The sequence below is a fragment of the Paroedura picta genome, chromosome 1 (assembly GCF_049243985.1).
Source record: "Paroedura picta isolate Pp20150507F chromosome 1, Ppicta_v3.0, whole genome shotgun sequence".
NCBI classification, from domain to species: domain Eukaryota; kingdom Metazoa; phylum Chordata; class Lepidosauria; order Squamata; family Gekkonidae; genus Paroedura; species Paroedura picta.
In genome coordinates, this window is record NC_135369.1 from 182,135,053 (window position 1) to 182,162,897 (window position 27,845).

At 48.4% G+C, this 27,845-nt stretch overlaps 1 protein-coding gene across 4 annotated transcripts in view; it reads left to right on the plus strand.

Moving 5' to 3' along the window:
- The window catches only part of PLCB4 (phospholipase C beta 4), a 199,538-nt gene that overhangs the window by 86,360 nt on the left and 85,333 nt on the right, over nucleotides 1-27,845 (plus strand). For all 4 annotated transcript variants that reach the window (XM_077314657.1, XM_077314638.1, XM_077314629.1 and 1 more), the window contains 6 exons: nucleotides 15,198-15,277; nucleotides 20,056-20,109; nucleotides 20,883-20,964; nucleotides 22,510-22,610; nucleotides 23,198-23,255; nucleotides 27,633-27,741. In XM_077314657.1, the coding sequence (XP_077170772.1) occupies nucleotides 15,198-15,277; nucleotides 20,056-20,109; nucleotides 20,883-20,964; nucleotides 22,510-22,610; nucleotides 23,198-23,255; nucleotides 27,633-27,741 (484 nt within the window). The remainder of the gene's footprint in view (nucleotides 1-15,197; nucleotides 15,278-20,055; nucleotides 20,110-20,882; nucleotides 20,965-22,509; nucleotides 22,611-23,197; nucleotides 23,256-27,632; nucleotides 27,742-27,845) is intronic.

The following is a 27,845-nucleotide window of genomic DNA, read 5'->3' on the forward strand; positions in this document are numbered from 1 at the left end:
GTAATCTTGACTCCCCTCCAAAGCATGTGCTTCTGTCGTTATCCATTGCACACCGCGGAGCCTGAAATGGAAAAATAAATCATCTGACCTTTCACAAAGCACCAAAAAGACCTCAGAACACTAAACCTTTGTAGGCCTGTGGATTCATGGGGATCAGAGCCCCGGAGGCTGCCCTTGGCAGCCCCCTGGCCTTTCCCCCGCAGTGTGGACTGGCTCTAACTTGGGAGGGGTCTTCAGGCTGTCTCCCAGCATCCTTCTAGAGGCCTTGCTGTTGCTGAAGAGGCTAGGAGGAGCTGGTGATCTTCAGCATGAATGAGTTGCAAGGGATCTGGTTGGCTGTGCTTTAGATCCTCTTCTCTTTCTTTGGCTTGTGTAGTATTGTTTTGGTATACTTTCTATGTCACCTCTGTTGTGAAAATGGCAATGTTTAGGACAAAGATGCTTTTGCATAGTGAATCCTGTGGCTTACGACAGCAAAAAGAGAGCCCTAACGCGGGGTTCTGGAGTCAAGATGATTCTCAGGAAATACTTTGTATCACAGGAGAGTCTGCCCTACAGTGACTTGAGTAGTTTGTTTTTTAGAAGCTCCAATGTACGCAGTATTTCAAGGGCTTCCCCTGAAGGGCTGTCTGGCATGTGTCATGGTAGACAAAGCAGATGGAGTTGTAGGAATGTCAAGACATCAGTGGGATGGATAGAGGTAATAAGTTGATGATAAATCTAGATGAGATAGAAACTGTCTTTGTGGGTCCGTAGATTCCCAGTTGTCAGAGTTGGTGGATGACTGATGCGGATGGTGTCCAAATCAAACGGGTGGTGTAAGATCGCATCTTTCCTAATCAACCTGCCAAATGAAAAGGGTGATCCGGCTACTTTTACCCAGCTTGTAACATTTTTTTTTTTAAATACACGTTTGCATGTAGATAACTGGGAGTAAACCCAGTGAGCACCTTTCTCTGTTGCTCAGAGATCTTCATCATTCCATGTTGCTGTGCTTAGAGCCCTCTATAGTCTGAACCAGGGGTAGTCAAACTGCGGCCCTCCAGATGTCCATGGACTACAATTCCCAGGAGCCCCTGCCAGCGAATGCTGGCAGGGGCTCCTGGGAATTGTAGTCCATGGACATCTGGAGGGCTGCAGTTTGACTACCCCTGGTCTGAACTGTAGTTGAACATCCCCCTCCATTGGGATCATCCATGGAAGTCCTACTTTGAGTGCCCTTATATCTGTGTGGCTCGGCCAAGCTGGTCAATCTCCCTCCCAGGTGATGTCCCCCTGGCTCCCTCTTTGTTAGTGCTTAATTCCCCAGCAAATATGGTTTGCTTTGCTTGAGCTTTTTGCTGCCCAAAGATAGTTTTGTTTTTTTTAATTTTATTTGTTCAAGGATTCATGGTCCACCCTAGTAGTCACTACACTACAGTTGAGGACTGTAACCGAAGTTAAGAATATTAAAATAGTTGCCGTGCCTGGGAGAGATGGTAATGGCCAGGCAAATGACGTTTGTGACCTGGGCCTCCCTAGACAGGTCACATCCAGGTCCGGATGAAGGCTATGTGGAGCCCGTAGCATCAGAGCCAGGGCCTGGTCCCTTCTTAGTTGTTGATAGGTTCCCTCAAGTTATTTCTGACTTACGGTGATTTTATGAACAAATGCCTACCACCCAGCTCTGGCTGTAGTCATTTCTTGTACGGTCAATCCACTTATGTCTTGAAGACGAACAACCCTACCCACAGGCACCACTGAACGTGCAGGTAAACATGCTTAGGATTGCATGGCATCCTTCAACATAGAGCCATGCGGCAGAACAAGCTGGGCCAAAGAAACATTGAGCCCAGTAGCACCTTTAAGAGGAACAATTTATTCTAGTTAGAAGCTTTCATGTGCCTGCACACTTTGTCAGATAGAGCAGTGGTCCCCAACCTTTTTATGACCGGGGACCACTCAACGCTTGACAATTTTACTGAGGCCCAGTGGGGGGGGGGGTAGTTTACTCCTCTACTCTCAACCACTGCCCTAACGCTCTCTGATCACTATGGTCATGTTTAAACATCCCTTCAAAATAAGATACAGACACGCCACAACAATGAACATAAGGAACATTTTATTTTCATGGAAATGTTAACTCATGACAATGACAAATCAATGGGAACCCTGAGCTTGTTTCTCTGCAACGAGATAGTCCCATCTGGGAGTGATAGGAGACAATGACACCCAAAGTGTGTTGTAAAGGGCCGGGGGGGGGGGGGGATGAAGTAAAGGGCCGGGGGGGGGAAGGCATCCTTCGCGGCCCACCTCCAATTAGTCGAAGGACCACATGTGGTCCACAGCCCACAGGTTAGGGATCGCTAAGATAGAGGGGAAAAAAAGGATTCATTTTGAGATTTGCCATCAAATCTGCTGTGAATGAAGCTAAACCCTTCCATTCTTTTGCTGCTTCAGAGGGAAGTAATAACAAATGTGGAGGAGGGGGCGTTTGTCCTGCTGCCCCCTCCCAGCACTTGAGCATACTATTTGCGTTCAGTCCCTACTTCCTAGATGCCATGTAGCCATTAGTTACTACTGGAAGCAAGGCGAGACAGCAGCACCCGAAGGAAGAAACTGCCCATGAAGAGACCTCCAAGCTGCTTCCCAAGCCATAAGAGAGGCATTTAGCACCAAGGAAGGCATCTGGCATGCGGGTGGCCAACTTGGGGCCTCTCGATACTGGGAAGTAAATGGGCCTGGGGGAAGGCACTGCATGGGGCCCCGGAAAGCGTGGGGCCCATAGCACACGCTAATAATAAATATTGCTCTTAATAATAAATATTGATATTTGTTGCTCAACCTTCAGGCTCCTGGCTTGAATGCCAGCATTGCCATGGCTGATACGAGAGGTCTGAGTCCTGCTGGGAGCCCGTTTTTCCACAGGAACATTCAAGTCCCCAGGACAATCAACCTGGGGAACTGCAAGGCCCAGGCAGCCACTGGCTCTGAGAGCTTTGGCAAGGCATCTGGTGGGTGTTAGGCAGTCAGTAAACCAGTCAGATGGCCGAACACTCCTCTGCATCCCACCGCCCATGCGCTTGTTGAGGTGGTGGTTTTATATTGCTGCCCTGTAATTGGTGTCTTTTGTTCTCCTTTTTTGTTTCTGTGTTTGTTGTGTGGTCAGAGGGTTTTGCAGCTTTGTAGGCTCTCAGTATGAGCCTCTTGTGGCGCAGAGTGGTAAGGCAGCAGACATGCAGTCTGAAAGCTCTGCCCATGAGGCTGGGAGTTCGATCCCAGCAGCCGGCTCAAGGTTGACTCAGCCTTCCATCCTTCTGAGGTCGGTAAAATGAGTACCCAGCTTGCTGGGGGGTAAACGGTAATGACTGGGGAAGGCACTGGCAAACCACCCCGTATTGAGCCTGCCATGAAAACGCTGGAGGGCGCCGCCCCAAGGGTCAGACGTGACTTGGTGCTTGCACAGGGGATACCTTTACCTTTACCTAGGCTCTCAGATGTCCTTGGGGCAAAAAGGACACTTCAACATTAATAGTACAGATCATCGCCAAGTGTGATTGTATGTTATTTGTGGACAGGAATCCGGTCCTTCAGCCTGACCTCTCAAAACGAGACATTTTCTGCCTCTTCCGAGTTCTTCCCAACATAGTCATTGGACAGTCCTGCCAGGCACCATCACCATCTGTGCCCCCCTCCGCCCCCGTAATCTTGATTGATTGGTTTTTAAGAGAGAGGTTTTGTCAGCCACCAAGTAAACACAATAAAACAGCGGCATAAAAAGATTCCATAGCAAAACACCCCATTAAAAGGTAATAAAACAGCTTGCAACTCATGTTGTATTCAAATATGTTTAAGTGACTTGCAGGGAATAAAGCCATTAATATATAAAAATCCCTTTCCTGGGGAGGAAAGCTATGGCAAATCTAGACAGCATCCTAAAAAGCAGAGACATCGCCCTGCCAACAAAAGTGCGTTTAGTCAAGGCTATGGTCTTCCTAGTTGCAATGTATGGCTGTGAAAGTTGGACCTTAAGGAAGGCCAAGCATCAAAGAATTGAGGCTTTTGAACTCTGGTGCTGGAGAAGACTCTTACGAGTCCCTTGGACTGCAAGGCAAACAAACCGGTCAGTCCTAGAGGAGATCAGCCCTGACTGCTCCTTAGAAGGCCAGATAAAGCTCAAATTCTTTGGCCACCTCATGAGAAGGAAGGACTCCCTGGAGAAGAGCCTAATGCTGGGAGCGATCGAGGGCCAAAGATGAAGGAGACGACAGAGAATGAGGTGGCTGGATGGGGTCACTGAAGCAGTCGGTGCACACTAAGATCACCAAAGGTTTGGTGGAAGAGAGAGGTCTTCTGCTGCCTCCTAAACGACAGACTGACTTTCATTCTGCCAATAGTCTAAGTGAGACCTCCTGGGCAGCTTTGAAGAGCTGGGAGGGTCTGGAGTGCAGACTTGAGTGTGTTGCTCTGGTCCACATCCACTGGCAGCAATCCAGAGCGAGCTCAATGGAGCCTGCTTTTTGACTGTTCATACCCTGGCCAACTATGCCCCCAAAATGCCAGCGTGTGAAGCGGAAGTGCAGTCATCTACTGCAGGGGTAGTCAACCTGTGGTCCTCCAGATGTCCATGGACTACAATTCCCAGGAGCCCCTGCCAGCGTTTGCCAGCAAACGCTGGCAAGGGCTCATGGGAATTGTAGTCCATGGACATCTGGAGGACCACAGGTTGACCACCCCTGATAGTGTTTCCACACACTTGCAGGCCAGTTCTGCTTCGGTGTGGTTATGGGCGTTAGCGAACGTAAGCGTTATCAATTTATGTGGGGAATGATGATAATGTTCTCAAGAAGATGGTCCTTAAGGGAAGGCAGGCAAGTGCAAATAGTTCATCGGGGAAAAGATGAGCTTTGCTTAATGGGCAGGAGCATTTAATAGCATCTTGGAGGCGAAACATATTTGCAAAACAGCTATGAACCTTTAATGAGAGCAGCTCTGTAGCCATTGGTAGGAAGATGCTATCGCAGTGGTTTTGGTTAGTGTATTACGTGCTGCAGGAGTGCTGTCGGTTATGGAGCAGAATGCATCTGGATGTTTGTTCTGTTTCTTTCTCATTTCAAAAGAAATTGGTCTTGGGACTATTCTGATGAGATGCTGGCGGATGCTAACTGAGAGCCAGCTTGGGGTGGCCAGTTAACTGTGAGCCAGGTAAGAGTGGCAGCCTCTAATTAGCTGAACCAGGTTTGATTCTGTACTCCATGTGCAGCCAGCTGGGTGACCTTGGGCCAGTCACCATTCTCTCTGAGCTGCTCCAACATTAATTCTCTTAGTGCTCTCTCAGCCCCACCTTCCTCAAGGGGTCTCTTCTGTGAGGAGGGGAATGGAAAGGCCTTTTGTAAGCCACTTTGGGACTCCTTTGGGAAGTGAAAAGATGGGAATAAAAAAAAAAACAGTATCATCTTCGGGTATTAAGAAGTGGGGTTGCTCTTAGTCTTAATCCTCTTCATCTTCTCCATCTTCTAATCTGAATGGTAATTAAATCCCACTGGGGGAGGAGATGATTCCTTGAATCTCCTGTTGGCCCCTCTTGTTTGAGTGGGCACTTTGAATGAATGCCCACACCCAAGACTGACCCCCTTAAGTCACTGAGGCTTCCTGTATTAACATGGCAGTTCAGACAATTCAGATATGACTCAAAACTGTGGTTGAATAAAGCCAACTGTGGCTGATTTTATGAATTTAGGCAGATTGTGAGTAGGTAGGCAGGAAGAATAAAAATGAGAATGAGAAGAAGAAGGAAGAAGGAATAAGGAAGAAGAAGAGTTGGTTCTTATATGCTGCTTTTCTTTACCCAAAGGAGTCTCAAAGTGGTTTAAATTCACCCTCCCTTTCCTCTCCAGACAACAGACACCCTGTGAGGTGGGTGAGGCTGAGAGAGCCCGGATATTACTGCTCAGTCAGAACAGCTTTATCAGTACTGTGGTGAGCCCAAGGTCACCCAGCTGGCTGCATGTGGAGGAGTGCAGAATCACCAGATTAGAGGTCCGCAGTCCTAACCAGTACACCAAAGGAAAGGATGTGTCAGTGTTTGTCTCTTGTGGCCCTTCCTTGCATACCCAGGGAATTGCTGATGGCCATTGTGGGATGGTAGGTGAATTTTCCCCGGGCCAGGCTGGATTCTGGAGATTTTTGGTGGAGGGATCACTTGGGCATGAACTTGGGGTCATGGTAGTAGTTGTGAGTTCCTGCATTGGGTAGGAGGTTGGACTAGATCAGTGGTCCCCAACCTTTTTATCACTGGGGACCGGTCAACACTTGACAATTTTACTGAGGCCCAGGGGGTAGTCTTTTGCCGAGGGATGTTGCTGCTGCCGCCTGAGGCCCTGGCTCCACTTGATTTCCTGCAAGTGCCCCTGTCTTCTCGCCACCCGCTGGTGGGCACTGCCAGCAGCAGCTGCGCAGTGCCATGCCGACTGTGAGCCCCAGCCATGGCAGCCGCCAAAGAACACCAAAAGTGAGCCGGCGGCAGAGTGGCAGGGCAGCCCCCGAGGCAGCAGCCGGGGAGGAGGACGAGGAGGAGCCATGGCCCGGTACCAATTGATCGATGGACTGGTACCGGTTCCCGTACCAGGGGTTGGGGACCGCTGGACTAGATGACCCTGGACATACTCTTCCAACTCTATGATTCTAATGTTAATATCCAGCCTTGAACCTTGAAGTTGGTTTATTATTGAAAGATAGACTTAACCAGAGTTTCTTGTGATATAAACTGAGAGAGTGATGTGCTGTCTTTTTTGGTGCTTGGGAGGGAGGGCTTCTGGAATTCTGGCCCCACTGAAGGACCTGCTGATGGCCCCTGGGTTTCGGCCACTGTGTGACACAGAGTATTGGACTGGATGGGCCACTAGCCTGATCCAACAGGGCTTCTTTTATGTTCTTATGTAAGTCAGGGGCACCCAAAGAATACGGCCATTGGCCTGATTTGCGTTGGTAGTTCTTGAGATCTTGTCCTGATGCTTGTCCCTTACTTCTTGTTTGAGGGAGCAAGGGTGATGATGAAGCCAGGATTTGACTGTGCACTGACTCCTGAGTGCCACCAGCTCATTGTAGCTTGAACGTTTCCCATGAGGTTTTGCTGGCTTAAACTGCTGCCTGGGGACAATCAGAGAGGTGCCAGGACAATTGTAATGGTCTTTGAATGGCAGTGGGTTATTCTGAATGGGCCGCCCAACTGTGGGATCTGAGATTAGAGCCGTTCACAAAGACGTGAGGGGAAAAGCGGGCAGGGGGAGGGAGGCAGGGCGGGCAGGGCCAGTCTCTGGCTGGAAGCTGGACAAGTTGCTCTCCGGGGATCAGCTGAGTGCTTGTTTGTGGCAAATATGATCAAGACTCCCAAAGTCTCTACGTCCAAAGGAAATGGTTTTGACCTTCAAGGCCCTTCGCGGTCTGGGCCCCACATATCTGAGGGACCACCTGTCCGCCTATGCCCCCCACAGGGCTTTACAGTATGCGGGTACTGACGTTGGTGATTCCCAGCCCTAGAGAGGCATGCCTGGCCTTCACCAGGGCCAGGGCCTTTTCAGTCCATGTTATTATATTGGAATGTCCTTTTAATGGGGGTTAATGGGTTTTTATTGAGGACTTTGTGACCTGCCACGAGCCATTGGAATGGGAGTGGCGGAATATAAATCACTGAATGAATGAATGAATGAGTGAGTGAGTGAGTGAGTGAGTGAGTGAGTGAGTGAGTGAGTGAGTGAATGAATGAATGAATAGGGTGATCCTGCGTAGAGCAGGGGGTTGGACTAGATGGCCTGAATGGCCCCTTCCAACTCTATGATTCTATGATTCTATGAATGAAAACCAAACTCTGGCACTGAGACTGTAATGCCTCACTGCTTGGAATTGATTTGTCTACAACAATAGAGAGGGCTGCTCCCAGTCTTTGTAATTGATTGTAATTTTTCAGGCATTTTTACTGGATTAGATCCCTGGTCCATCAAGGTCGTGTTTTCTCCCCAGACTGGCAGTAGCTCTCTAGGGTCTTTCACATCACCTACTGCCCAGTCCTTTTAACTGAAGATGACCAGAATCGAATCTGGGATGCCAAGCATAGACTCTTCCACTTAGCCTCAGCCCCTCCTTTAATTAAAGGGGAGGGCTCCTCTTTAATCTCGACTCAGTTGACTGTGGTTATCTTTCTTCTCTGCACCTCTTCCCCTTCTCCTGTCTCAGCAGGTTTGGGAATAACTAATAATGATGCTTGTCGCTCAGTTGCAACCTGCATTAAGTCAAGTGATGACCTTACTAATTTTATTTTATTGTATTTCTATGTCACCATCCCATAAGGCACACGATAGTTTATATTAAACATAGGGATATCCAATGCAGTCATAATAACTGCAACCATAATAGCAGGAACCAAAATTGAGTAATGATATTATAACAGCTAACAGTACAGTGTTGTTGTTAGGTGCGAAGTTGTGTCCGACCCATCGCTACCCCATGGACAATGATCCTCCAGGCCTTCCTGTCCTCTACCATACCCCGGGGTCCATTTAAGTTTGCACCTACTGCTTTCCCCCTTCAAGGATTGCTGCCTTGCCAAGCAAGGGGGCTTGCGTAGCTCAGTGAAGCTATGAGCTATGCCGTGCAGGGCCACCCAAGACGGACAGGTCATAGCTGAGAGTTCTGACAAAAGGTGATCCACTGGAGAAGGAAATGGCAAACCACTCCAGTATCTTTGCCATGAAAACCCAATGGACAAGTTCAGAAGGCGACAGTACAATAATAACTTTCTAAACAAGAACCTGTCGGGAGGTCAGTTGGGTTCGGGACGTGGAAGGGATGTTAGGGGGGCTGGCAGATGATGTTGAGTCTGTCAGCCTCAACCAAATACCTGGTGGAGGAGCTCCCTTTTACAGGCCCTGTGGAATTCTGGAAGTCAAGAGGGGCCCTGTTCTATTACAGTGGGGCAGAAGTCATCAAGAGTGGTTAGGTCACACCTCTGCTCACTCAGGTAGGGCTCCTTATATATCAGTAGGAAGTTTTCCTCAGCTACCATAGCCTGGGTCAAAGAGTGCATCTTCAAGGCTTATGAGGTCCAAGGCAAAAAATTTCCCGGGAGGATCACGGCCCATTCCACTGGAGCCACCGCATCGTCTGCTGACTTCTCCACCAGATCACCTGTAGCAGAGATTTGCGGGGTCATCCTTCTCTACCTTCATCAAATATTACTGCATCGACCAGGTGGACTCCCGGGAGGGAGCCTTTGGACGTCGAGTGCTGCGACAAGTTACACAGGAATGGCATCAAGGGGTCCCACCTGCCCCGAGTACAGCTTTGGTACAGCTAACCACTCTTAATGACTTTGGCCCAACAGTAGGAGGTTGTAAGTGGGTGGACAGAAGGGATGGTGTAGGTGCTTGGCTCTTGTGGTCATTTCCTGCATTTTGCAGGGGGTTGGATGAGATGACCCTGGAGGTACCTTCCAACTCTATGATTCTATAATTCTATAATTCTTTTATTCTGGCATCCTGCACTGAGGATATTCTTGGACTAAATGGCCTGTCTGGCCCCTTCCAACTCTGATTCTATGATTCTCTGTTGATTCTAATGAACAAGCCTGGTGTTATATGGCACTCTTCCTTTTTTTCAGTCACTTTGTTCAACCCCTGATTCAATCCCTCGGCTAAATCCCCCCCTCCCGAAAATAATTAGAGTTGACATTTTAAGAAACTCCAGCTAATACGTTTGTTTTAAAAGGCTTGGAACCAAGGAGTTGCATAATTCAAAGATTAAAGTTTAATAATAACCTTGATCTGGAAAACTTCTTGGCAGTCCCTTAACTCTGCCCTGGTAGTTAAGCTGTGGTGCAGCCAAGGAGGGAGTTTTTCCTTAGATAGATTTTAAAGAACATGTATCATCTTTCTGTGGCCTCTGTCAAAAGCAGGTGTTCGGGGAGACGGTGAAGAACGATCAAAGTCAACTTTGAATAGGGCTCAATTAGGGCTAATTTGGCTAAACCAAGCTAGAAAAAATACTGAACAAAATAAACTCATTGGTATTTGTTTTGTATTTTCTAAACCAAATACAGGTTAGATAATCTGTTTCAGCTACCAATATAGCTGACTGATATTAGAGGTTTTATTCGGGATATTCAGCTATACTGATCAGCTGTGGTAGTGAGAGCCCTCAGCTCCCACCGACCCAGAAGATCCTCTCAAATCTGTGTGCATCGGAGAGATCTCTCCGGGCCCCAGGCAGAAATGAGACACCAGAAGCCTTTGGGGACAGGAGAGACCTCCCTACTCTATGCAGATCCCGGGGGGCTACTTCTGGAGCAAGGTTTAAAACCCTATTGCAGGAGAAGCAAGCCAGCCCCAGGGTCAGACTGGCTTTCTTTATTAAAAATGTTTTTTCCCCTTCTCTTGTCTATAAGACCCCCCCCCCAAAAAAAAAAAATTGGGTGTTTTTGAAAAATCCTGGATCCGAGTTCCATAATGATATTCAGATCCAGGATTTTTGGTAAGTCCCAATTTTCCCCCCAGGTCTTAGCTTACCCCCCTCCCTTTTTCTTGCACACCTTTTGTTAGCATCCAAGGCAAAATGTTTATGCATCGTTTCATTGCTTACCTTGACTAGGACTCGCTGCTGCAGATCATCGTAGTCTTTTCACATTGTTTCCACCTTGCCCTGTAGCTTGTCGTATCCTAGCAGAATTCGTTGTCCTTAATTTCGCTGTCATTCGTACTAACAGTTGGCTGGTTAGGTCCTCTCCCCCCCCGCCCCCCAGCCCCTGTCTCCAGACCTTCTGAATTTTAATAGGTTCCTGTTTCTGACTTCATTATTAATCTCTTCCTTGGCTGTTCTAGAGGGGAGAAGCCTGAGGAATGAGATTTCTCCCTTATTGTGTGGAGATCATCACAGGGTCACGTGATCCCATTATGATGAGCTTCTGGGGGGGGGCACAGGGGAAGATAAATGGGAGGGAAGGTGTTGTGGGCCCTTTCTGCTGAGGCAGACTTTGTTCTGTTGCTCCAGACCAACCAGAAATAATTTACTGTAAGTTTGCAGACTTCCTCAGGGGCTGGTAGCAATGTTAGTCTCAGGGTCAGGAAGGATATCCCTGGAAGCCATCCTTGTGGCAAGGGCCTGATTCTCTCTCACTTCAAATGCCCAGAGAGACAGCTATGCCATGAGGGCCTGCACCTTGCCTTCGAGAAGAGACTTGATGTGGTGCATTGGCTAATTTTGCTGGAAGACACGGGTTTGAATCTGCACTCTGACACGGAAGTTCATGGGTGACCTTGAGTGGGAACCCACTTTTCAGTGTGGTTGTGAGGATCAGAAGGGAGAAGAGGAGACCGTGTTGGAAGGCTCTTTGGGATCAAGTGAAGGAATAAATGAATAAATGAAGGAATAAATGAAGGAATATAAATTGCAGTGGCCTTTTTGTAAAAAATGAATGGAGTTCCTTATCTCTGAGGCTTTTTGATGTGGAACACATCTTCTGGCGCACCTCCTCAAACGGATATGAATACGGACATGACATCCATAATCCTGCCCACAGAGCATGCCAGAAGATGTAGAGAAGGGCAAGGTGGATGAGGAGGCTGAAGCAGCGCCCTGCCCAGCCACTGCCAGTGGTCATGGCACCATCGGGGGCCTGGAAGCAGCTGCTCTGCCCCCAAGGCCTTGGCAGTGGCTATGACAGGTCCAGGGGTCTAGCCAGTGCCTATGCCACTAATGGGGGCTTTGACAGCGGCTGCCATGCCCCTGAGCTTTGTCAGTCGCTGTGCCAGTCCTGGGATCCTAGCCAGTGCCTGCACGACCAGTGGGGTCCTCGGCAGTGGCTGCCCCGCCCCTGGTGCCTTGACAAGCAGCTGCCCTACCCCTCTTGGCAATGGCTGCGCTGGCCCTAGGGGCCTAGCCAGCACCAGCATGACCAGTGGAGTCCAAGGCAGTGGTGGAGGCCCGAGCAGAAGGTCAACTGGAAGAGGAAAGGGGAGGGGGGGAAGGGAAGGGGGTCTGTGTGTGTATTTGTGTTTGCCACTGAGGGAGGGTGGAAGAAACTAAGGAGGAGGTTGGGAAACCAATAGGTCAGGGGGAAGGGAGTCTCTTTCTTTCTGTGTATTTGTATGTGATTTTGCAAAAGGAGGCAGGGGGCCCGGACCAAGTAGCCGCAGAGCAGCTATATGTTCCACATACCCTCTGAGAGTCAGACTGTCAGTAGAATTTTTCTGCAATGTCTGGAGGGATTTTTTTTTTTAAGAATCCATCATTGACTAGAAACTTAACTCTGCATGCCTGGATGGGTGGGTGATGTGGTCTTCCTGTTTCTTTGCTCGCTTTCCCCTAGTCCCAATTTATGCTTCCTTTGTAGCCAGGCATCTTGTGCTTCTGCTGACACTTGCTGGCCGCCCTGTCCATTAAGGCTTCTCCCCGCCGGTCCCCTGCACGCATGTCCTTTTGGAGTCAGTGTTGAAGGTTCCTTGCCACACACACTAAAGCAGGGGTGGCCAACCTGTGGTCCTCCAGATGTCCATGGACGACAGTTCCCATGAGCCCCTGCCAGCGAATGCTGGCAGGGGCTCATGGGAACTGTCGTCCATGAACATCTGGAGGACCACAGGTTGACTACCCCTGCACTAAAGGACACCCCTTCAAGGCACTTTGCTGCCGGATTTGACCGGGTGAAATGGCAAAATCCGCTTAGAAGCAGTCGCTGAAGTGGATTGAAGTTTGTGGGAAAATGCAAATCTGATTTAATAATAATAATAATAATAATAATTATTATTATTATTATTATTATTTGATTTCTGTACCACTCTCCCAGCACTATGGCTCACGGTGGTGTACAACATATGGTCAGTAACACATATTAAAACAGCATCAGGAATTAAAAGCAGCAGCAGTTTGTGTCATTTTAACAGCCTTTCTACCAAGACATCAGTCCAGATTAGAGTGTTTTCGTGGGGTGTTTTTATGTCAGGGAAAGGGGGCCGTTAGATGTAAGCTTAAGGTGCCTGGCATCATCTACTCCTGGACTCTGGGGACTTCTTGGTGTGCAAAAAGGATTTAGCACCTTTCATCTCGTCTTTCCCACAAAGAGCTCTTTCTTCTCCATTTATCCTCCCAACAACCTTGTGAGGTGGGACAGGCCAAGAGCGACAAGCCCCACAGTGGAATGGGGGTTTGAATCAAGGTTTGCCACCTCTAGTCCGACACGGACCACGGCACCAGGCTGGCTTCCTCACAGAGGAACGGGAAGGCTAAAAACTGTCCGAAACTGAAGGCTATGCAGTAATTAATAAAGGAATTCCTCCAGCTCTCACACTTGGTTGCTATTACTCAAGGAGGAGCACGTTCTGTATCTGGTTATGTAAGCGTTTGCGGGCCTCGTGTGCGCGTGTTTGCGTTCCGAGATGGAGGCGACAGAGAGCAAAAGTCAGGCTTCTGATGCTATCAAAATGCACAGATCTGAAATGAGGAAAAACCAGCCATTAGAAACAAAATCAGCTCAGAAGCGGCTGTTAGCTTGTAAGGGTTTAGAGCAGGGGTAGTCAAACTGCGGCCCTCCAGGTGTCCATGGACTATAATTCCCATGAGCCCCTGCCAGCGAATGCTGGCAGGGGCTCATGGGAATTGTAGTCCATGGACATCTGGAAGGCCACATTTTGACTACCCCTGGTTTAGAGAGTGGGGGGGGGGAGCAGGAATCTCAAAGAGAGAGACAGAGACAGAGACAGAGACAGAGACAGAGACAGAGACAGAGACAGAGACAGAGAGAGAGCGCATCTGGAATTCTTAATTATTCTTTAACCTCTCTGGTTTCTGCTGTGTAGACCTCTCTCTCTCCTCCCGAACAGGCATCCAAAGTGGCTTATCACATTGTTCTTCCCCTCACAACAGCAATCTGGGCTGCCCAGAGTCACCCGATTAGCAGAGCGGGGGAACAGTAGTGACCTCCCTCGCAGGGAGATTGTGATGGTTCCCACAAGAGAATGCATGCTAGAGCCAACATAGCACCCTGGCGGGAGAGTCAGCCCAGGATCTAGGAGTCCCAGGGTTCAAATCCTCACCCTGCCATTGGAAACTGGCTGAGTGACCCTCTCTCTTTCAGCTTAACCTACCTCGCAGGGTTATTGCTGTGAGGGTAAAACGGAGAAAGGCAGAACTGCAAAAGCCATTTGTGCCCCCGCAAGGGATAAAAGTGGGGTGTAATATCCAACTAATTAGAACAGATGAAGCTCCTGTGTACTGCTGTTGTTGTTGTTATTATTAGCAGAGAAGCCCATTTTGAAAATGGGTCCGGGGAGGCAGACGAGAGCTGCAGGACCAGGGCTGAGCGGCAGCCAGGAAGAGCAGGGGCACACTCGCTGAGTGGGTGGGAGGGCTTCTGGGCTGAGCCTCGGTGGCAAGGATGTTGGGGAGGGAGGGAGGGAGGCCACAGAGTGCAGGGGGGCCATTGTGAAGGGTCATTCCCGTTGACGCTAGAAGAAGAACTGGTCCTTATATGCTGTTTTTTCTCTACCCGAAGGAGTCTCAAAGCAGCTTACAATTCCCTTCCTTTCCTCTCCCCACAACAGACACCCTGTGGGGTGGGTGAGGCTGAGACAGCCCTGATATCACTGCCCGGTCAGAACAGCTTTCTCAGTGTCATGGCGAGCCCAAGGTCACCCAGCTGGCTGCATGTGGGGGAGCGCAGAATCGAACCCGGCACACCAGATTAGAAGTCCGCACTCCTAACCACAACACCAAACTGGCTCTCCTGAGCAGTAAGGATGATGGGGAGAGAGTCAGGGAGGGTGTGGGTGGGCCAGGGAACACAGTGGTGCCTTCTCACAGGTGGTGGGGGGCCTTCCCCGCAGTCCAGAGGTGGCGAGCATACCGGGGAAGGCACAGAGAGCGCGGTCAACCTTCAGCAGTGCTCTCCAGTGACAGGGAGGCCACGTGGCTTCTGATAGGTCCTCACTGGGGAGGGCCCTCCTACTGATGGTCTATCAGAGACCTGGGGGAGAATGTGGCAGTCTTCTGATTGGGTCCCAGTGGGGAGGGCCCTCCCAATGAGAGGCAATCAGGAGCCTGGGTGGTACAGTCATGATTTTATGTGGTACAGTCATGATTAGTTCCGGGTGGGAGCCGCTTGATCTAGCTAAGGCTGCGCTCGATACTTCCGGCCTTTCCCGAAGCTGATGGTTGAATCTTTTGTCTTCCAGCGCTGGGTCGAGGGGCTCAGATCTGTCATCCATAATTTTAGAGCTAACAATGTCTGTCCCATGACATGTCTCAAGAAACAGTAAGTCTATTCTTTCCTCACCTTCTCCACTCTTGTTTTGTTTTGGTGCTGGCTTCATGTTTCCCCTGCATGCATTTTTCAAAAAGAGAATTCCTTTCCTTACTTGGCGCAGCAAGAGATAATATCTGGGAAGCCCGCAGGAAGGGACATTCCCCGAGAAATGCAAACATCCTTGAGAAATGTGGTGTTAATTTGCAGTTCATATTTCCCCCTCAAAAAATAATAATTTTTTTTTAGAAAGAGTTCCCGAAGCGTCTTGTGGTGAGAGTTCGTTGAGTGTTTCCATAGCAGCTTTCGGACTGGGGAAGAAGAATTGCCCATTTATGCACAGAACCAAGTCTGAGTTGACTCAGGCGGCTTGGAGACCAATCAGGCTTGATGCTGGGTATCAGCATGAATGGGCATCTGAAAAAGTGTGCACGCACACAGAAGCCCAGAATTAAAGTCTGTGGGTCTTAAAGGTGCCTGGCTGGATTTAGACTTTACTCTGCTGCTTCTTGTGGCGCAGGGTGGTAAGGCAGCTGTCTGAAAGCTTTGCCCATGAGGCTGGGAGTTCGATCCCAGCAGCCGGCTCAAGGTTGACTCAGCCTTCCATCCTTCCGAGGTCGGTAAAATGAGTACCCAGCTTGCTGCTGGGGGGTAAACGGTCATGACTGGGGAAGGCACTGGCAAACCACCCCGTATTGAGTCTGCCATGAAAACGCTGGAGGGCATCACCCCAAGGGTCAGACATGACTCGGTGCTTGCACAGGGGATACCTTTACCTTTCCTGCTGCTTCAGATTAGCGTAGTGACCCCCACCCCACCCCCTGCCTGAATCCATGCGTGCACAGCCATTCTTCATGGGGTAAGACCTTCCGATGGGCTGGCCAGAAGGCTCTTCCTCCAGGGACAGAGAAGATGATTTTCTGTTTCTGTCCCTTTTTCAGGAGACTGAAAAATACAAATGCTCCCTCCCATAATTTTCCCTAGCTACCTTTCTGACACGGTTGCTTAGTATGGATACCGCTTAGCATCTTGAGCTTCCTCAGAGAACTCTAGCTCATGGGTAGTCAAACTGCGGCCCTCCAGATGCCCATGGACTACAAGTCCCATAAGCCCCTGCCAGCGTTTGCTGGCAGGGGCTCATGAAAATTGTAGTTCATGGGCATCTGGAGGGCCGCAGTTTGACTACCCCTGCTCTAGGTTATAAAAGACAAAAAGAAAACTTTTCTAAGAGTTTTTGGAGGGTGCCAGTAACGTATCTAGGGCAGGCCGTGTGTCCTGGCCGTCAGCTGATGGAGGGGCGCAACCCGAGCTAAGCATGCTGGGAGAGGAGCCATGGGGACTGTAGCGGCAGACAGGCTGCCGGCACCCAATCAGCCAGCCAGGGGGCTCCACCGTCACCAAACCAAGCCCGTGCACCAGGAAGGACCAGGTGTACTCGTCTGGACACCCCCCTCACTCTTGGGCGTGGAGACAGAGATTCACAGGCTGATGAGGCTCTGCTGTGAGCCATCTGGGTGCCGTTGCCTGCTGGCCGTGAGGATCCCAGACTGCTGTCACTGCTGGGTTTGCACAGGGCCAGGGCTTCCCTCCAGGATGCCATTAATTTCTGCAGCATCCCTTTCGCTTTGGTCTCATTCCATGGGGGGGGGGGGGGTGAATCTGTACTCAAGCGTGCAGGCAGGCTAGTGCGGGAGCTGCTGTGGCCTTGATTGGCTGCTTTCTGGTGGAAGCAAGCCACACCCACCAATGCTGCCTCTGTATCATCAGGCCCCGCCCACTTGCTCGCCCCAGGCCATGTTATCCTCTAGAACAGGGGTAGTCAACCTGTGGTCCTCCAGATGTCCATGGACTACAATTCCCATGAGCCCCTGCCAGCAAACACTGGCAGGGGCTCATGGGAATTGTAATCCCTGGACATCTGGAAAACCACAGGTTGACTACCCCTGCACTAGAAGGAGCTCAGGAGAAACAAGTTAATTAAGAGTGAGCCCTTAACTAGTGATGGGGAAACTGCTAACCCTATCATGACAGGAACTGAGGTGCTATCTTTTAGAGAGAGGGGCCGGGAGCTGGAAGATTCAGGTTCCGATATTTGATCTGGAAGAGGAACTCATGGGGGGACCTTGGGCCTTTTAGCCTAGGCCACCCAGCTGGGTTGTTGTGAGTGTTGAGGTTTATCTTCCAGTCTCCTTCCCTGCAGAGCTGCCTTGCTCACGACGGGGGCTGCAGTCCGACACAGTCTAGGGGAGAGGTTGTAGCCCCTCCGGAATCCCATGCCCACTGATGTTAGCCTGTGGCCTTTTCCAGGTGTGGGTCTGGGCGGGCATGGGCTTGTGGAACCACGGGGAGGGCAAGGGACATGCTCCAGTGATCACAGGTGAGCTGAAACAGGGGCGGCATCAGGGCACCCGGGGGGAGGGGCACCTCTATTTGCCTTTGTCTGCTCATCCGTAGTTGCCTGTTGATGGAAGCCCTTCTGGTGTAGACATTTCGCTTTCAGCACTGCTAAATTAAACAATGAGCTTTCAGTTTCGTTGCCGAGGAGGGGTTCAGCAAGCCTGAAATTCCTGATGCTTCGAGACAGAAGTTGTAGTGGCCATCATGCCCCTACCCCTTCCTTCTGTCATCCTAATAAGAGCACAGTGAAAGCGTTGTCCCCTTTTAGAGTTTTGAATGCTTTGGAGAAATTGTCTCTTCAGGGAAGGTAGAATGCGTGCTCCTGGGCTGAGGAAAGCTTGCTTCTCACCTGATGGAGGAAGAGGGACCTCATCATGGTGTGCTGGTCACTACCCCCGTCATTATTGTGTGTTTGTTTTGGTCTAGTTCAGGGGTAGTCAACCTGTGGTCCTCCAGATGTCCCTGGACTACAATTTCCATGGGAATTGTAGTCCAGGGACATCTGGAGGACCACAGGTTGACTACCCCTTAGTTCACAGGCAATGGGTATAAGCACACAATAGCTTTCTCTCCCTCCCATCCCCACCCCCTGCCAGTCTGGTTGTCAGAGCCCCAAGGAGCTGGGCAGGTGATTGGCAGGCCCCCCAGGGCAAAGCGTGAGGCAGCTGGGAACTTTTCTAACCAAGCTCAAGGATGTTTCCAACCAGACTGAGTTAAAATTCAGCCAAAAAAGGACGAATCTATCCTAGGCTATAACAAACAATTTAACATACAATTTAACAACGAATAAAGAAGGAAATACAGTATATCTTATCTCTTCTTTTGAATAGTGGTCAAACAACCAAAACGGACTCTAAATTTGTACCGTTTTCAGAGTAGCATCTTCATCAGTGCTTGTTTCCTCCGGTTAAATGCCTAGAGAAAACAAATGCCATTGTTTCAATAGGTATCCAACTATCCAAAAGACTTTTGACTAAACTTCCCCATACCTTTGAGCCAAAGGCCAATATATATATATTGTTAAAACTGAAATAGAGAATTATAGACTATAGAATTAGTGAGGGACTTGACCCTCATCATACATTGGTTGGATATTAGTTGGATACCTATGGGAACAATAGGTATTTGTTTTCCCTATACATTTAAAATAGTAATAGGAGAAAACAACCACTGTATTTCAAACATCTCTATTCATTGTTAAATTGTATAACTGTTATAGCCTAGGATAGGTTCTTCTTTTTTTGGCTGCTTTATTCATTTTGATAGAGCCTCTTGTGGCGCAGGGTGGTAAGGCAGCAGACATGCAGTCTGAAAGATCTGCCCATGAGGCTGGGAGTTCAATCTCAGCAGCCGGCTCAAGGTCGACTCAGCCTTCCATCCTTCCGAGGTCGGTAAAATGAGTACCCAGCTTGCTGCTGGGGGGGGGGGGGGTAAATGGTAATGACTGGGGAAGGCACTGGCAAACCACCCTGTATTGAGTCTGCCATGAAAACGCTAGAGGGCGTCACCCCAAGGGTCAGACATGACTCGGTGCTTGCACAGGGGATACCTTTACCCATTCATTTTGAGCCATCCTCTTTTCGTGGTGAACTCTCAATTTGAGTTAAAGTTCAAACAGGGTCCCCATTTTATGTACTTATTATAAGTCACTCCCCTCCCCCAGCCACTGTGACTACAGGCAGTCACATGGCCTGGAGGAGAGGTCTTGAATGTCCCTCTCTCCCTGGACACACAGATCCACACGGAAGATGGAAGTGTTTGCAGGACAGCTAAAACCTGAAAACTTTGGCTCTGCTCTTCAGTTGTATCCTGCAAAGCTTACCTTGCTGTTTCTAAAAGGCCAGCGTGGTGTGGTGGTTAAGAGCAGTGGCTTCTAATCTGGCAAGCCGGGTTTGATTCCCTGCTCCCCCACATGCAGCCAGCTGGGTGACCTTGGGCTCGCTACAGCACTGATAAAGCTGTTCTGACTGAGCAGTAAACTCAGGGCTCTCTCAGCCTCACCCACCTCAGAGAGTGTGGGGAGAGAAAAGGGAAGGAGATTGTAAGCTGCTTTGAGACTGCTTCGGATTGAGAAAAGTGGCATATAAGAACCAACTCTTCTTCTTCTTCAGTAATATCAGGGCTCTCTCAGCCTCACCCACCTCACAGGATGTCTGTTGTGGGGAGAGGAAAGGGAAGGCGAATGTAAGCCACTTTGAGAATCCTGTTAGAGAAAACTGGCATATCCCAAACCTTCTTCTTCATCTCGTTCTGCATGAAATCCACGTCTCGTTCACTAGAGCAGATGTTTGGAAGGCAGAATGGGGCTGTTCCCTGCATTTTGCCCTGCCTTCTCTGAAAGATATGGACTTGCGGCGTTCCTGTTTTTGTAATCATTTCCTCTTATCTTTTAGCTGGATGAAACTGGCATTTCTGACGAACACCAATGGCAAGATTCCGGTTAGGAGGTAAGTGCAATGGCTGTTCAGTGCTGTGCCCAGCAAGAATTGGACGTCTGTTTTGTTTTTATAAATATAATGTAGGCAGGAGACTGTGCTTACTGATTTCTATTTATTAAAATGCTTGTGAGCAAACATATGCAGCTCAGTGGCTACAGCTTTCAAAGAGGATTAGAGAGATTCATGGAGGGTAATCTTATCAGTGGTTGCTAGGGTTGGGCGCTTCGGTGACCGAAGCGGCCGCTCTCTCCCGGCGCAGCCAGTGCCACGCTGCAGGGGGGAGGGTAGGGGCGGGCAATAGCACGCTGGCGGGCGCACACACACAGGCGTAGAGCTCCGCACCTGCATGTGTGCGCTCGCCGGCATGCTGATGCCCGCACCTCCCCCTACCCCTCGCGGCATGGTGCTGGCTGCGCTGGGAGAGACCGGCCTCTTTGGGTGCCGAAGCGCCCAACCCTACACTGGCTACTAGTGAATGTGCCGCTGGACTCTAGCTCTTTTCTGCTGCTTCACACAGACTCACACGGCCCCCCTCCCCTCCCGGAAAAAAAAATCTGAAAAACTGAAAAAGTGAGCAGCGACGGTAAAGAAGTGGAGAAAGGCTGGTCTACACCATGATTCGGAGGCAGGATGTTCATTAGAGGTCTTTTGCTAAAGTGACTTTTGTCAGTATGGTCCAGTGGAGAAACCGTGAAGAAAACCAAACCCTGCAGGGTCTGAAGTAGCTCTCTGGCTGGAGTCCTCAGTGCCTTCCAAATAACGTTCCTTTCTCTTTCCTCTAGCATTACCAGAACTTTTGCCTCAGGTAAAACTGAAAAGGTGATCTTTCAGGCACTTAAGGAATTGGGTCTTCCCAGTGGCAAGGTATTTATCTTTCATTTCCAAGCACAAAGGGCTTGATTAATTTTAGAACTGTGTCTTGATGCAAACATGCTCAGCGGTGTTGACCAACGAGTATTCCCAACCCTCCGAACTGTATTAATTAGTACCATCTCAAACACTAACCTGTACTCACTATTTATAATGAGGGCATGTTGTAGTGAGTTGGCTATAAAGTTGTCCTAGAATGAATTTAGAACCCAAAAAGATTAAGCATATAGGCCCAATAACTCTGTTAGTCAAGTAAAAACATTAAATATTGGCACATGTAAAAATTATACATCTATTTATTAGGAAGCAAATTATATAGAAACCTTGGTCATCATATATAGTGTTGTAAATGGAAACAATCTCCCAGTTCTCTAGTTTTTCTTTCAAATAATATTAGGTGAGGTGCTTATTGCTTTCCTTTTAAACGCCCTCGTGTGTAAAATATTGTGGAGAGCGCCTTAATCTGGGCTGAATCCGCACTGGGCTTTTTATCCCCAGTAACCCTGAATTTTAAAAAGTCATCTACACTTTATGTGATTTCTATTTTGATATTTAGCACATTAAATTTTCCCTCTCTAATGTCTGTGACACTAGTTTCCTCCGCAATATCCAGGAATGGATATGACTTGCTATATTTGAGGAAACCTCTCTGAGTGCCCCAATATTAAATGTAGATCTCTGCATTTTGCCGGATTAACTTCCTCCCCCTCCTCCGTGCCTCCAACGCTGACGCTGATATATTGCAGCAGTCTGCCACTGATTGGTCAGGTTATCAGTTCAAAGACTGCTGGTTCCCAGTTGCCATTCCCTTGCAAGATTTATTTTTGCCCTCATTTTTTGAGTGACTGTGCTCTTGTACAAAAGCCCACATTTCGATATGCCGAGATTTGCATTTTGGATTGTCTTTTCCTCCGCATTCTCCCCCACCCATCTTTCAGGAAGAGAAAAATAAACAAGTTGCCTTGTGCCCCATCCGCCCCCCCCCCCCCGCTTCCTTTGGCTGTAGAGGAGACGGACAGCAGGAAATAAACTCCTCTCCAACCTTGTGCTCCTTCAGTGCTGGCTGGAGCTTCGTGCCCACCGCTCCTCTCCCCCCTCTTAACTTCCCCAATCAAGTGGAAGGAGAGAGCAACCAGAAAATATAGTGTAGAGTGCACAGTCTGTTTCAATTTGGGACAAACAAAGGCGGAAGACCTGGGTTCAGATCTATCTGAATTCAGCAGGATTGGCAATGGGGCAAAAAATGTAAGCGTAGAACCGTCCTGGTCTCTGAGCTTCACAAAAGGACTGGCAGCCATGCTCATAAGCCTTCCTCTGGAGAGTCTTAGCCTGGCCTGAGGATGCTGCTGCCCATCCTGGGCTGGGTTCCTTGTGATCAATGTGGAGCTCTAGGCATTATCAGAAACAAGCTATTGGTGGAGATAGAGCCCGGGCTTGACTCAACAAATTAGACTCTTACCAGTACTTTTCGTTTTGTTAAGTCGAACTGTGAAGCAATTGTTTTGGAGGACTCCGATCAAGTTACCCTTTCCTTTCCAGAACGACGAAATAGAGCCTTCCGCGTTTACGTATGAAAAGTTTTATGAACTGACCCAGAAGATATGTCCTCGCACCGACATTGAGGACCTTTTTAGGAAGATGTAAGTGCACTGGAATGTGACACTTAATTTGATTACACTATTACCTTATTCGAGCACAATAAATATTTTTGTAACATGGCTCTGACCCATATCAATACCAGTAGTCAGATGTGCCATCTTCTCTATGGGCTTCACTGTAAGAAAAGTTCAGATTAGTGGCTTTCAGGAGCTAACAAGGAAAGTACTGCGAAGCGTTTTCGTACTGGCTTTACTAACCTACAATATTAACCTGCTGTTCCTAAGATTTATTAACATAAAATGTGAACTAACTAGGTTTAAGGAAGTCTTACTGTATGAAGTTTCATTCACTAAGATTTTAAAGCGGTAGGCTTACATGTTGGTTTGTAAATCACTTTGAATGTTAGAAGAAGGGGTTTTTTTAAGGGGGGGGGGAGTCTGCTGTTCTTTGTAGCAAGGCTTTCTGGTCTCGCCCATCAATCATAGCTTCCATTTTCCAAAAGCTGAGCTTAGGTCAATGGTAGGACAATTAGACGGATGCTGAGAATCTCTCAAATGTCAACATGTAAATCGTACCTGCTGTAGCAACTGACATGAAAACTTACTTTGTCTAAACAATTTCTTTTCAGCAATGGCGACAAAACTGATTATTTAACGGTAGACCAATTAGTGAGCTTTCTAAATGAAGTAAGCTTTTTCATACATTAACTACCGTACAAGTTTGTGTGCAGTGCCTTGCTTCTTTCAGCCCTCTTCTCATCGCATGTCCCCCGCTTCCACTGTTTGCTGTCGTTCTGAGCCCTGCTGGTCTTTCCCATTTTGGTCTCATTTGGGCGCAAAGATCAGCTCCATTGTGGTGTGCATCCTCCTGCTTGTTTGTTTGGCTTCGCAAGCGCTTGCATTGATTACTTTCCGTGGTGTGCAACTGTTGTGTCTGTTAACTGATTGTATTGTGGTTGTGCCCAATGAAGTTTATTTCTTTCTTTATTAAATTTTTATACTGCCCTTCCCAAGTTGTATGTAAAGGGGCACCAAAGTATATGGGCTGGCCCTCCCAAATATTGAGTGGACAATAAAATAGAACAAAACAGAATAAAATTATAATGCTGGAAGGGTCCTCCAGGGCCATCTAGTCCAAACAACCGCCTACACAATGCAGGAAACTCACAACTGACTGCCTACCCACAGTGACCCCAATTTCATGGCCAGATGATGCCATCCTCAAACCATAATCTCTGGCTTCTCTGGAAGATTAAGAATTGGGCTTTTCTCATGCGAGTATTTTTAAAAGTTTCCAACTAATATTTCAATCAATGTTTTGATCCAAGAGGGGACTGGATAAACATACGGGGCAGAGGCTATTAGCCTCAAGGTATAGATGGAAAACGCTGTCCGGGACAGTGATACTTGGTGCTTGAGGGGCCACAGTGGGGGGGCCTCTGGAGTTCTGGCCATGCTGAAGGACCAACTGATAACATCTAGGTTTGGCCACTGTGTGACACACACTCTTGGACTGGATGGGCTGTTGACCCTGGATCCAAAATGGCTTCTCTTATGTTCTTATGTCTGGGGCAGGGGTGCTCTGTATTGTTGGTGCTTGAGGGAAAACATTAAGTGGACTTCTGGAGTTATGGCCCTGCTCATGTGTCTCCTGAAGGGCCACTGATTCAGTGTGGCTTCTCATGTCTGGGGCACTGATGCTCTGTATTCTTGGTGCCTAGGCGGTAACAGTGGAAGGGCTTCTGGAGTTCTGGCCCTGCTGGTGGACCTCCTGATGGACCCTGTCTTGGACTAGATGGGCCATTGGCCTGATCCAGCTTGGGTACTCATTAACATGTTGTCATAAGCCTTAGGAAGTATTGCACTGCCATGTTATTTCTGAAATGGTGGTACTGGAGAATAGAACTTGTAATAATGGGATTATATTACCAGTGGGGAGACATTGGTGGGATATTAGGGAAACATTTTTAATGTTCATCTCCTTTAAGGTTCATCTCCTTCAGGGCTCTGGCATTGTGTTGACTGAGAAAATGTGATTTTTGTCCTCAGGCCAGTGCCTGGAACTAGTTAGTAAAAGCCTGGTTTGGTGGCTTTAGCCAGCTATGCTCGTGTTTTGTGGGCCGTAACCCCTGAAAGGTTACATTCCCAGAGGGGTAGATTGGTGAGGGGTTACAAACCATGACAAGCTAAATGAAGCTGTCGCCTTCTTATCCAGCTTGCGGTTTTCTCATGAGTATGTGTCTGAAAGAGGGAGAGGTGACTATTCCGAGGAGGAAATACTTGCTTGGAAGTACACGGGCTTTTGGCCTCTTTGTTTCGGGTTCCCAGGCTGCCCTTTCCTTATTTATAGATATGTACTGGACACTGATGTGCAGTGTAGAACAGGAGAGAGCAGACTCCACGTTTCTGGAAGACACTGGTCTTTCTTCAAGAGAACAATCCGTGGCAAAATTGCAGCTCCACAGGTAGCACCAGACACAAAATGGTGCCCAGTGCAAAAATTACAATGTTTCCGACCTTGGGTGAAGAAATGTTTTGATTGCGGTTTTCCCAAAGCAAACTACTACCCCAAACTGTACTCTCACCACATGGTGAGAAAATTTACAGTTCCTGGTGCTTTCCTCTTAGAGAATTCTCATGCAGTTGTAAGGGATCAATAGCATATTTGTTTCTTCTCTAAAGCAGGGGTAGTCAACCTGTGGTCCTCTAGATGTCCATAGACTACAATTCCCATGAGCCTCATGGGAACTGTAGTCCATAAACATCTGGAGGACCACAGGTTGACTACCCCTGCTCTAAAGCAAGGAAATGTGTGGATGCTGAGGGAGGAGGGAGGAGGGAGGAAAGGCAGGTGAGAAAGTGCTCTCAGAGCTAGTGTGCTCCCATCTGAATTTCTTAGCTGGGCTGTCAGACTAAGAATTGCCCTGAGAGTCCCCACTGGAAATGGAGAGATTCAAAGGGGAAGGCCTATATAATTTATTAGACTGTGTTATTTATCTGTGCCTGTCTTGCTTTGTAAGGAGTATCACTGGGGGTTGGAGGAAGGGAGAACTTCTTTTAGATATTATTACAGTGGTTGGGAGGAGAGGGATGAGGGAAGAGGGAAGGTGGGGAGATGCTAGGGAGGTCAGCCTAGGACAGTTGAGGGACCAGGGAAATATGGCGGTGAGAGAAGGTGGATCAAGCATGGGGGCGGGAGAGATGGGAAGGCTCACACCCTTTCTAACTAGCGTCCCATCCTGAGAGGCAAAGTCAGGTTGTTGGGGGTTTGGTTGTGCAATTCCATAGCATTGGTTGTGCAATTCCAGATCTTCTATAAGCAATAAGAATTGTAGTCCATGAACATCTGGAGGACCACAGGTTGACCACCCCTGGTCTAAAGGGTAGAGGGGTCAAGCCCATGCTGTAAAGCAGGGGTAGTCAAACTGCGGCCCTCGAGATGTCCATGGACTACAATTCCCAGGAGCCCTTGCCAGCATTTGCTGGCGAATGCTGGCAAGGGCTCCTGGGAATTGTAGTCCATGGACATCTCGAGGGCCGCAGTTTGACTACCCCTGCTGTAAAGGGTTTTCCCACGAGTATTATTTATTTTATTTGTTATATTAATATACCGCCCTCTCAGGAGGCTCAGGGCAGTTTAAATAAAACGTATAAACAATACATGAAACAATTATTTATTTATTTTCACATTTATATACCGCCCTCCCCAAAGGCTCAGGGCGGTTTATGTGGAACTGAAGAACCTATTCAGAAAACATTACACATAACTAGTTATAACCTTAATAATATTAATTGATAATAACAAAGTAATTGTATAATATTAAACAGTAATAAGTCCAACGCGGGGAGCTAAGTCTTTGGTAGTCTGGTTTTATCAGATAAAGCCAGCCCATGCTCCATTTCAAAGGTCATCCCCATCCCTAGAATTTTTGGAATGTGCAAATGTGCTTCAGTCCAAGTTCCCTGAAATGGAATAGCAATCCTTCACTCATCCAGGGTGGGGAGTCCTCACCAATGCCCCATAGCCCCTGATGCCAATCTGGACACCCAGATACAGAATTCGGGGTGAGTGGTGGGTAGGGGATGAGGTGTTGAGGAAGACGGGACGTTCCTATGGAAAGTAGAGCTCTGCTTGCATTTCTTTGGGTTCAGCCTATTATTTCAGACTTAATTTCGCCTCATAAAGTGACACACATCCGAATAAATGTAAAAACTAATCTGTACAGACTGTTTGGAGCCCGGTAATCGGAGGAAGGGAGCTCAGGTTTTCATAAACTTCAACCCTGAAAGTCTTGTGGGTCTGTCAGGTGCAGCTGGGATGCAAATCGACCTGTTCTCTTGCAGACCAACACGGCTGCATTCAGTAACCAGTTTACCGACTCTGGGGTCCTTTAAAAAGCCATCCCTGTCGAGGACAGGGGTAGTTAAACTGCGTCCCTCCAGATGTCCATGGACTACAATTCCCATAAGACCCTGCCAGTCCAGAAGAGGATGGTTGCTTGTAAGGGTTTAGAGCAGGGGTAGTCAAATTGCGGCCTTCCAGATGTCCATGGACTACAATTCCCATGAGTCCCTGCCAGCAAATGCTGGCAGGGGCTCATGGGAATTGTAGTCCATGGACATCTGGAGGGCCGCAGTTTGACTACCCCTGGTCCAAGAGCATGCTTTAGGTGTTGTACACCTGAGTATTTTCAAAAAGCGACACTATAATACTTGGGAAATTCAGACATAATCTGTTGCTAAAATTATTCAGGAAGTCTATTCCAATCACTTTTTGGTATGGGCAAGAGACTTGATGGATTTGGGGAGTGGGTCAACTGGTAACTAATGCGGCGTAGCCGGGCGCCTTCCTGGCATGTGTTTCCTGCCAGTGAACAGCAATATGCGTCCTGTGGCTTCATTGGACATGGGGTGAGGTCAGTGAGCTGTCATGTTTTTAAAAACGAGAAGGAAAGAGCAGCTGAGGGTTGCCATTGAGAATTCCCTCCCTGCCTCATCGTTTTTGCAAAAATAAAGCCGTGCAGGAGTTCATCTGTCTAAATTCTGTTTTTCTTCTGACTTCAGCATCAACGAGATCCTCGGCTGAATGAAATCTTGTTTCCGTTTTATGACACTAAAAGAGCATTGCAAATAATTGAGACGTATGAGCCAGACGAAGATTTAAAAAGCAAAGGTGAGCCAGACTCTTGGAGGTGATCGTGTCTGCAAATGGTTGGGCCTCGGGTGTGGTGGTTCAGAGTGCCACGCTGGGATCGGGGAGACACACATGAAGATCCC